The 12,122-nt window shown below is 35.0% G+C and overlaps 1 protein-coding gene across 2 annotated transcripts in view; it reads right to left on the reverse strand.

Moving 5' to 3' along the window:
• Positions 1–3,937: 3,937 nt before the first annotated feature.
• LOC127854905 (uncharacterized) overlaps positions 3,938–12,122 on the reverse strand; it is an 80,900-nt gene continuing 72,715 nt past the window's right edge. For both annotated transcript variants that reach the window (XM_052390015.1, XM_052390014.1), the window contains one exon: positions 3,938–4,215. In XM_052390015.1, the coding sequence (XP_052245975.1) occupies positions 4,012–4,215 (204 nt within the window). In that variant the 3' untranslated portion in view covers positions 3,938–4,011. The remainder of the gene's footprint in view (positions 4,216–12,122) is intronic.

A 12,122-nucleotide genomic window follows, 5' to 3' on the forward strand; every position in this document is an offset into this window, starting at 1 on the left:
GAAAAGTCAACTGAGGAGCAGCTTAAATGCAGTTTTTGAAAGCTTTTACTGGGTAAATTATTATTAAATTTAGAAGTATGTTTTGAGAAACACTCAAGGGACCAGATAAAAAACCATATGCCTCTCTGATTTTCAGAAAAAAGCTGGCATTGAGAATGCACTATTAAACAATTATTCTGAATGAACAGTAAGCATGAACAATCATCATACCTAATGGCCAACAGATTTACAACTGGCAGCAGAGGTTGAGTATTTTTCCCAATGTCCAACAGTAGTTCAGTTATATCAAGGAAATCAGTTAACCCTTTGCATGCTGGGAAATTTGTCGTCTGCTAAAATGCCGTCTGCTAAATTTCTAAAATTAGCATTTTCTCTTCGTTTTTTTTTCAAAGAATACTATCAGAATAGCAAACAGTTTTCGATCCTGATGAGACGCCACGTTCTCATCTGGATCCAAACTGTTTGCAAATGCCTTTAAAATTCAGTTCCAGCGCAGAAGGGTTAACCAATAAAAGGACTTTTGCCTCACAGTTTAACCCTTTCCCACTTAGATACTTATTTTGATGCATTTGTAGTCCCTAAAAAAATTAAATTTAATTTAAGACCTTTCTTACTTGATGAAGGTTAAAATGCTTCATTTCCGACCATTAGATACTGATGAGCAGCAAACAACATAAATCCGAGCAGGCTGCGAGTTACTCGCAGGCTGTTCTGGTTTTATGCTGTTTGCACATTGCCATTTTCACTTTGCTTCTGAGTGGGAGGGGGTTAAATCCTTAAAGTATGGAATTCCAATCCTTGGGTTATTACCCCAAAAACATGCACATGGAATTTTTTTTTCAAATCATAAAATGATATAAATGTGCAAGTACACAGTGTTTTTTGTTTCACCATTTTGGGAATGGGGCCGGTTGCTTTGGGATTGGGAAAATTTACTAAAATTTGGACATTAATCTTGTTGTAGTTTTGCTAAAAAAAGCTTCAAAATTGAGAATAAGCGTTTTTAGTATTATTTTACAAAGGTTTAACTTATATGGCTGAATGGGAGATGAACAGAATGTTCAATTGGGAATTTTTGGTCCCATTTGGAAAAATATACACTTTTTTCCATTGGGAAAGGGGCCAAATAACGGACACCATTTTGAATGAAACAAGATGATGTGTTGTCAGAAAAATTATGGAAAATAGAAACCCAGACAGCTTTCAAATGTCAAAAACTATATGTGACGGACTAAATTTGATACAGGGAAAAAAAACAAACACATTTTTTGCAGAGTCAGCTTGGTTTAAAAGGAATTCGAACTGGGGAAATGGCCATAGATTATGCAAATTCATTTATGCACAAAAATATATATTTGCTAAATAATTCAGATGTCAAATAATTCAAAAAGTGACAATGGTGTCAATCAATTCAGACAAAAAAATTGCTATTGTTACAAATTTCTCAATGTCCAATATCTACTGTGGAATATTGATCTCATGTATACAGGATGATATTACTATGGGTTTATCAAATTTGCAACCAGACATTGCATTATTCAAGAAGTATGTACCGTTATAATACTCTTTTATTATAAGAAGAATTTCTGGCTTTGACTGCACGCTAACAATTACAAAATATTGTTTCGGGACAGCTTGACAGAATATTTAACAGATTTCTACATGGATTTGGGTCGTTCTCTGTGAAAAAGAGTTTAATGCATGTGCTTTAAGTGTCGTCCCAGATTAGCCTGTGCAGTCTTCATTGGCATTCAGGGACGACACTTTCCCGCCTAAACTTTTTTTTGCTAACAAGAGATACTTCTTTTAAATGATAAATATCATAAAAGCAGAAAGTGTCATCCCTGATTAGCCTGTGTAGACTGCTAATATGGGAGATCACTTGAGCACATTGCATTAAACGAGTCCTTTCCACAGAGCAAGGCCAAAATCTAGTCTAACACTTGTAAATTAGGTTTTTTAAGCAATGCCAATTTATAAGCTACCATTGAGTATTATATATATACATATATATAAATCATCTATTAAGCTTGACACAATTCGGCAGACTTGGGACGGGAAAGAGGGGGGGGGGGCACAAAAAGCTTCAGTACCAAATATTTCACTTCAGATCTTTCCCTATTACATGTTGTAGATTGTATGTCAACATAAGTTACCTCTACACAAGCAGTATTGAAATATCAAGGGTTGTAAACTGTGATCAAAATATTATTTTTTCACAACTGTAATATTCATATTTTGCTTGTATTTACAATTGCTACCAAAAAGTAAAACTGCTTTTATGAAGAACTAGAGCTTTGTCACAGACGTGACGTATACCCCCACGTGCAGCATTGACACAGACTATTTTGCATGCTGTCTTCACAAAACAAGAGAATCTAATTTATGGAATTTTAAAGAACTATTAAGCCATTATCATTTATAGCCTTTTGACCTTTGAACTCTGAATTCTTTCATATACACGCCGTCAAATGACTGCGAACAAAATTAATGTACAGAGTCATTTTAAATCTCACAATTAATGACATAGTTATGGCCCAGACAAGATCATTTATTGCCATTTTTGACCTTGAACTAAAAGTGTGACCTTGACCTTGGAGATATCGATGTAATTCTTTTGCGCGACACACTGTCCAATGATGTTGAACAAAAGAGCCAAATGATTTTAAAATCTCACAATAAACGACACAGTTATGGCCCGGACAAGCTCATTTATGCCCTTTTTGACCTTTGAACTCAAAGTGTGACCTTGACCTTGGAGATATCGACCTAATTCTTCACAAGTGACCCACCGGCCAAAGATTGTGAACAAATGTGCCAAATGATTTTAAAATCTCACAATGAACGAAATAGTTATGGCTTGTAAAAGCTCATTTATGGCCATTTTGACGTTTGAACTCAAAGTATGACCTTGACCTTGGAGATATCGACGTAATTCTTTCGCGCGACACACTGTCCAATGATGGTACACATATATGCCAAATGATTTTTAAATCTCACAATGACGACATAGTTATGGCCCGGACAAGCTCATTTATGGCCATTTTTGACCTTTGAACTCAAAGTGTGACCTTGACCTTGGAGATTCGATGTAATTCTTTCGCGCGACACACCGTCCAATGATGGTTAACTAATGTGCCAAATATTTTAAATTCTCACAATGAACAACATAGTTATGGCCCGAAACAAGCTCATTTATGGCCGTTTTTGACCTTTGAACTTTAAGTGTATCCTTGACCTTGGAGATATCGATGTAATTCTTTCGGACAACAAATATATCCATATGACTTTAAAATCTTACAATGAATGACATAGTTATGGCCCAGTCAAGCTCATTTATGATTGTTGAACTCAGAGTGTGACCTTGACCTTGGAGATATTGACGTAATTCTTTCGCGCGACACACTGTCCAATGATGGTGAACAAATTTGCTAAATGATTTTAAAATCTCACAATAAATGACAAAGTTATGGCCCGGACATTTGACCTTTGAACTCCAAGTGTGACCTTGACCTTTGAGATATCGACGTACTTTTTTCACACGACACACACATCCCATGATGGTGAACAAATTACCAAGTCATTTTAAAAATCTAACGATAAATGACATGGTTATGGTCCGGACAAACTTTCAGTTTTAAACACACTAAGTGACCCCGTGACCTAGTTTTTGACCTGGCATACCCATATTCAAACTTGACCCAGACATCATCTAGATACAACTTCTGACCAAGTTTGGTGAAGATTGGATGAAATTTCGGGACAGACTGACAGACCGACCGACCGACAAAGTGACTCCTATATAGCCCCCATTACCAATGGTAATGGGGGTATAATAAAGTCCAAGTGCAAAACTACAGGACTTCAAACACAAAATCAACAATTAGCAGCAGACAACTTCCACAACTTCCCCACCTAACTTACCTACAACCATTAGCGTAAAACAAAATCCTCGTTTGACACTTTTTCTGTAGACCTGATTTGGAAGGTTCGCAAATCCAACGTAGCCCTCTAATTCCTTGGTAGTGTCCCCATATTTGCGGTCCCGTTCCTTTTCTTTGTCGACAGGTTCCATGTTTCGTACTGGATCTTTAACAGGTTCTCGTGTCCGTTCAGGGCGGTCACTTGTGAAGCGAGCATTAGGGTCAAACTTAGGGGTAGGGGCTGGTAACTCAGCTGCTTTGAAGAACGCTTCTCTCTCTTTGCGGAACTTATCTGCAATTCACAGATTAATATCTGTCAACATTATAGGAAAATGTATATAATAGCAGCTAACATTATTCAATGGTCTACTCTCCATATGTTAAAACCAAACAATATAGATATTAACCTTTTAAAGGGACCAGCTTACTTTTTGATAAATTGAAAAACAAAAACAATTGCTTCAGATTTGCAAACCTTTGTTGAAGTCATGTTTTTTGCAATGAAACATTAATACAGAACATTTAACATGCTCTAAAATATCCATTATAAATATGCATCTTTTGACGATTTAACAACCTGAAATTATAAGCGTTTGGAACCTCAGTGTGGATAACTTTTTTCTTTCTTTAATTATAATTTTGTTTAATACTGGGGCTGACTTAAGTTCCGATTTAACATTTATCAATTTAATGAATCTAATGGCAAACTTCAAAACATGCCAAAATCTGTGAACAAGAGTACCTTTAAAACCTAAATTTGCTGTTTCCACTGATATTGAAATGAAGCAGCTGAAACATTTTGAAAAAAAATCACATTCCGTCGCTTCATAAACCCAACAGCTCACTGTTTCTGCTGCTATACAAAAAATTAGCCAAAAATGAACACAATATAAATAATTGGCTAAACAATATATGCAATTAATTATGAATCCTTCTTCATATAATCCCAACAAAATAATTGCAAGGGTCAGCTCTTCACAAAATTAACTGCATATTACCTCATTTAGCTAAATATTCATGTCACTTACACTACATGTGCACTCCACACACATGATACACAGAATGCAAAGTATAATCCCAATTTCACTTATTTTTCTTTTTGTCCTCAACAAAGACAGGTCCGTGTCTTATAATCCTATTGTCACATTAAGTACTTCACCATTAATTTTTTCCACCTATCTCATTTAACTAATAGACACACTGTAGGTGTTTTGCTACATCATCATATATGTCCACTCTCTCACCCCCTTACGCTATTTATTTACATTAACTATGGAGAAAAAATCTTATATTATCCTATGCACAATATATCTACAGCTTAAACCTCACAACCCCCCTATTGGCTCACACCACTTTCCTAGCCTCTTTACATCTACTGGGTCTGGCCTCAGAAACTGCCATGCTTATTCCAGAAATCAATTTTTTCCCAGACATTTTTCTCAACATATCCCAGTCTGATATACAAAGTTCAAGAGGGAATTTTTTGTGAAAAATATATCTTAATGGGTGTACTATATGTGAATAGACAATTAAATTTAATTGCAATCACCAACCACTGTGGCTCTCTGTCAGTCTGTGTACATAACACAAATGGTAATACCAGTAAATAACTGTCAAAAGTTGATGTATTAACATTTTTATACTAAATTCAGACCTACTTTTATGCAGCCACTAAGCAATTTACTTTATGTTACAATATATAATAGCATAATACTTGTTTTTATATAAAACTGAGCTACCTAAACAATTTAACAACAAAATGTATCTATATAAAACTGAACCAATTCATTAACTTATTTCCTAATAAAGTCACCAGTACTTATTCATCAGAGGTTTCTTAAAATTCCCTTTTTGGGCAAAAGAGGACAGGCTAGAACACAGTAATTGTCAAGAAATATTGTTATAACATGAGCAGTGTGTGGGCAAAGTGTGAAAGTGATACACAGCAGGCTCCACACCACTGATTTACAGCTGACAGATCATGACAGATGGGTTACTATAATACTGTAATAAGATACAATGTTATTTTATTACTAATGTCTGAGCCATTTATCCACGAGCAGTCACCCTCAAGTATGTATATACTGTCGGGGTTATTGCAAACAGTTAAGGCAAAACAATATCATTGCTCCATGTTTCCTTTTGTCATTTTACACAAGAGTTTTTAACAAGTAAATTAGTGAACCATATGAGGCAACTAATTCTTTAAGTCCTATGCATATATTTGTTAATTTGTAAAAAACACTCAAGATTGTTAAATTTATAAGGTAAAAACAAACAATACATTAAACTGTTTCAGTTAAGGGGTATAAGAATTAAACTGTAAAGTGGTAAAATAACAAAAGTTTCAGTTAAGAGGTCAAACACAAACAATCATATTAAACAGTTATATTTATGGGGTAAAAGAACACCTGAACACAACAGTTTCAGTTAAGGAGTAAAAGAACACCGACACAAAAGTAACTGTTTACAATAACACCAGCACAAACGTTTAAAATTAAGGGGTAAAATAACACAAGCAAGACAGTTTCAGTTTTTTTAAGTCTGAAAATTGTAAAAGGGGCCTTTACTCTGACACCCTTCAAAGGTTCAGACTCATTTCTGACGTATGTGAGTTTTGTTGGTGGTCAACAAGCCCTACAGGTGGGATTTTCTACAGGTATATTGGTTTGCTCCAACAGCACACGACCAAACAAAAAATGACTTATTTTAGTAAACCGTAAGTCACTGGGAGATGCAGCTTTTATAAACAAGAGCACTACATAACGGTTTCAACACTCGGCTGCGAAAGCTTGTCAGATTTTGTTTGTTTGTTAGAGGTCACAGTGACCTTGACCTTGACCTAGTGACCCAAAATGGGTGTGGCGTGTAGAACTCATCAAGGTGCATCTACATAAGAAGTTTCAAAGTTGTAGGTGGAAGCACTTTGATTTTGAGTAACTCGCAGTCTGTTCGGGTTTTATGCTGTTCGCTGCTCATTAGTATATAAGGATTGGAAATGAAGAATTACAAACTTGAATCTAGTAAGAACTGTCTTTAATTAAATTTCATTTCTAAGAGACTAAAATAAAAGTGTAAAAATACGTATCTAAGTATCTAAAAATGCACTTTTAATATACAGGTATTAAGCCAGCCACAGAAAAATATATTACAGACTGAATTAATTTTGCATATTTTTAAATATTTTTATTTACAGTTTTATAATGAAACCATTTCTCTGGTCTGCTATAACATCATTTCTACTATCCTTTGGTATATGACCACATTCTAATAAACTAAGCAACAGATAAGACATATTTTTATACATGTGCAAAGGATAAAGATAAAATGTGAGCAGCACACATACATTAATAAATGTCAATCTTATATTGGTTAATGCAAAGAATCCTTAACATACCAATTTATTAAATATAAATTTAACAAAACTGACCAAAATGAAAGTTGTTGCAATATTACCTGCAGAAATTCCATGTCAATGTTTCCTCTGAGCGACATCACAACAGATTTACTAATGACAGACTGACTGTGATTAGGAATGATGATAGCTATAATTTAATAGCCAATCGACCTGATAGCTCTTTTCAAATAACCAGCTCTAAAGCTCTTAAAGCCTGAGATAATTGAAAACTCTTAAAACTACTTAGATTATCAAATATCTTTTCCTAGTCTTGTGCCCTTTGCTCACATTTATGAATCAGTTATTCCTCCCAGGTCTGTCTAGAGCTTGTTACTCATTCAGAGCTTGAATATATGCTTTTCAAAGCACTGTTTGGATTAATCCCTATGGCAACTTAAGTATTGTTTAGAACCTTGCAATGTGCAATTTATACCTGCTTTGCACAAATATCAAAGAGTCTGGGCTCTACCAATAACCTATTAGAAAGATCACAACAAATATTCTCAATAAATTGATCAAATACTTATGTTCCTATAGTTTTCCAACTAAAATAACTTGTTTCTTGTTATCAATTCACTACCCCACATAACTTCACATACATACCCACATTTAAGTGGTAATAAAATACAAGAGGATACATTTTCATCATAAAATCATTATGGTTTACATTGCCCAGGTATTTGGGTATGGGTTACTATATAAATATAATGAGATATCAAAATCTTTTGTTAGGCCACGTGGGAATACAATGTTAGTTTTTCCTCAAGCTAAAGAATCATATATGATTCCGTTGCACATCATGTGTTATGTTCTAACAGAATACAAGCCTTGTGTTTGATAAAGATAAGCGCATCAGTAAATAGCTAAGAAGTTCTGAGGTACATGTATACAAGTTGTTTTTTAACCATTTTATTCGGAGGAGGCCGGATGTTCAATATCCAGATAAGTGAGGAAATCATTTACAGCAAAATTTCAAAGTGATGCTCCCTGCTGCTTTTTACATGATCCCAATCTATTATTTAATTCAATTGAGTCATTAGTAAAGGCAATTTTATTGGCAAATACATTAGTACATAGCCAAACAACATACATAAGACATGTAATGGCGGTATAAAAAATTATTATTTAACATGGTGATGAAAAGTATGATATAATATAATGGGAATGCAATAATAATTAATTAATGGTTGTGTAAATGTTGACCACAATAACATAAGGAAAGTGAAACCAGCTCATAGACAACACAAACCAGATCAATTTTGGTGACATTGGTTTCTGTATAACTACAAAACAAGGGACAAAATTGTCACAAAACCAGGTTTCAACTCAAATTGTGACCTTGAACTTGGAGATATTGACGTAATTCTTTCGCTGGACACACCGTCCAATGATGGTGAACAAACGTGCCAAATGATTATAAAATCTCACAATGATTGACATAGTTATGGCCCCGACAAGCTCATGTATGGCCATTTTTGACCTCTGAACTCAAAGTGAGACCTTGACCTTGGAGATATTGACGTGATTCTTTCGCGCGACACACCGTCCAATGATGGTGAACAAATGTGCCAAATGATTTTAAAATCTCACAATGAATGACATAGTTATGGCCTGGACAAGCTTGTTCCGCCCGTCCGCCGACATTCGCCAATCTAATAACCAGTTTTTTCCTTCGGAAAACCTGGTTAACAACAACAACAAACAATATATACATATATACTTAATTAATACTTGTTGTGACTTGATCTTAGATCGAAGGCAATTCTAGTAAATTTAGCTAGGTTAATTAATATCTTCCATTCTTAGTAGACATAAGTTGCTTAAATTGTGTAATATCAGGGTTACAAATAAAACATAAATGGATGTAAACATGGATGTAAACACACCCGTAAGTGGTGCTTTTAAAAAATATTCTTTTAAAACCATTTTTCTAAAGAATTTCCACAAGTGCATAAAATATTATAGTTTTTGATACTGCTTATGGACAGTTAAATACCAGTTAAATACATCAGAATCACTTAATATAATAATCATGTGTTCTTGGCCAAATATTCCATGAGTACAGCACTCATGTACATGGTTATGCTGCACACAACGTGAAATTTTGGCACCTTTTTCAGAAGTAGTCAAGGATTCATTCGTAAATCTTAAGATATCAGCACAGACTGCAAGCAAAATTGTTTTTTATGCACTAAAGATCTTTGCAAATGTATATTAATTATTTTCAATAAAATGAGATATTTGCAAAAACAAATTCTGTACAGCCCATAAAGCAAAAACCCATTCAGAATGACCTTTTAGATATGTTTTAATGCATTTCTAATAACTGATGTGTTTTTTTATTTCATCATCACACTTTTATATGGCACATTTATAAATACCGACTTAAAAATAAGAGCTTTATCAAGAAACATCAAACAGTCAAGAAAAAAGACGTAATGCTTACAGAATGTTCAGTCAACTGACATAACAAACGATGAGTTAAGAATGAACAGCTCAACAACACCATCCCAAGTAAAAATGTTGCCAATTTATGTCCATATAATGATCAACCAACTAATAAAAGTCTCAGATACAACTGTCAAGTATGAACTACTGTGTTATGGTATACTAGCTCATTAAACCTAACCGCTGACACCTAATATGGAGGGCCAAAAATGACTGACATTTGCAAATAGAAGTGTCAGCTGTTCAAACTAGTTCAAGTTTAAAGCTCACTTACCCAACAACAATTAAAGGTTTAATACACTTTTAATGGCCACCAGTAAACTTCTAACATTTCAAATACATTATCTGTCACATCATGTAAACACACATTTTTCATCAGATACATGTAGTAACAAATTTTCTGATGACCTGTTTCAGACTCTTGACAATAAATATGACAGTAAAATCACATTTTCCGGACCATTTTCTCCATTACAGTAAAATATTGTTTCATCAACAGTCTGGTACAATGTCAGGGGATTATTTGCTAGCTTAATAAATGTTAAATGACAAATACTCACAGGTGTTCATCTGAAGAGTTATGTCTTGTAACAATATCCGCATTAGAGTCCAGCATTCAACAGCGAGTGGTCAAACAAGACAACTTAAGGAGAGAAGAACTTTAACCTACAAAAGTTAACTGACCCCAAGATTTCAATTTTGATGACAAGATATCTCTTAACACATTTGGCTTGTCAGGCGATTATACATTTTTGTATACTTATGAAGTTATGATATATTATATATTTTATATGTATTGTTTTATCCCCATAATTATTGTTTATTTTGCAATAAAGTGTCTATAAAAACGACGTCATAGGGCTGAGATTCATTATAGCTTGACAGCCATTTAACAGCCCAGCCTCATAAAACCTTGGCAGGTCATATAGGGCCCAGCCTCATTAATCCTTGGCAGGTCATATAGGGCCCAGACTCACTAATCCTTGGCAGATCGTATAGGGCCCAGACTCATTAATCCTTAGCAGGTCATATAGGGCCCAGACTCATTAATCCTTGGCAGTTCATATAGTGCCCAGACTCATTAATCCTTGGCAGGTCATATAGGGCCCAGACTCATTAATCCTTGGCAGGTCATATAGGGCCCAGACTTATTAATCCTTGGCAGGTCATAAAGGGGCCCAGCATCAGACGACCTTGGGAGGTCACATAGGACCCAGCGACATACAATCTTGGCAGGTCACAATCACATACATGTAGCAACCAGTCTCATTGGCAGGTCATACGGGAACAAGCGTCATAAACATTGGCAGGTTATACAGGAACAAGTCTCATAAACATTGGCAGGTCATACGGGAAGAAGCGTCATAAACATTGGCAGGTCATACGGGAACAAGCCTCATAAACATTGGCAGGTCAATTTACGTGAACAAGCCCCATAAACATTGGCAGGTCACACAGGAACAAGCCTCATAAACATTGGCAGGTCATATGGGAACAAGCCTCATAAACATTGGCAGGTCAATAAGGACTCAGCTAATACAATATTGAAGGCAATTTTTGGTCCCAAAACCTCGAAGGCAAGTCCCAATCTGCGAAACCTTCAAGCTTATTTAAGTACCAGCCCAGTCCAAAAAACATTCAAGGCCATAAAAGTCCCCAACCCATAAATCTTGAAGGTCAGTTTGTTCCCTGGCCCAGAAACCTTGAATTATGGGTCCCTGGCTCAAAAACCTCAAGACCAAGTTCCAGTCCAAACCTCTTTGAGTCCAAGTCCACAAACCTAGGCCATTTAGGCCACTTGCCCAAAACCTTTAAGGCCATTTACTTGTCAATCGCAGTTCACAAACATTGAAGGCCAATAAGGACTCTATAATGAGCCATATAAACAATCTTCTAAAAAACCGCAACCTTCATTGAGGCAATATTATATTAATTTAACACATTATAAGTTAAGCTATTTCAAACTAAATAAATCTGAAAGCTGTTTTTGATTACCTCCTGATTTATTCCTTCCTGGGGATGAAATGTAGACGTTGACATTCGGTTGTCAATCACCTCCATATTGAATTTTTACGTTTACAAAATAATGTATCTTTTCTTGTTGACGCTGTTTTTAGCTTCTACTAATCAGTTTTAATTAGCTGGTTAGTTACAGGTAACAGCCCCACTTATTTGGAGTAGCTCTTTTATATAATGCTGTAAGACAATTATAGTCTTTTATGAATTTTCTATAACAATGTTTTTCAATGCAATTGTATTTATTTATCTTTTGTTTACATATGAATATTACTAAATTGCGATAAACAAATGCAGCAGAATAATATTAATGCCATGCAGTTTCAGACTCACTGAAA

Source organism: Dreissena polymorpha, chromosome 13 (assembly GCF_020536995.1).
Source record: "Dreissena polymorpha isolate Duluth1 chromosome 13, UMN_Dpol_1.0, whole genome shotgun sequence".
In the NCBI taxonomy this organism is placed as follows: Eukaryota; Metazoa; Mollusca; class Bivalvia; order Myida; family Dreissenidae; genus Dreissena; species Dreissena polymorpha.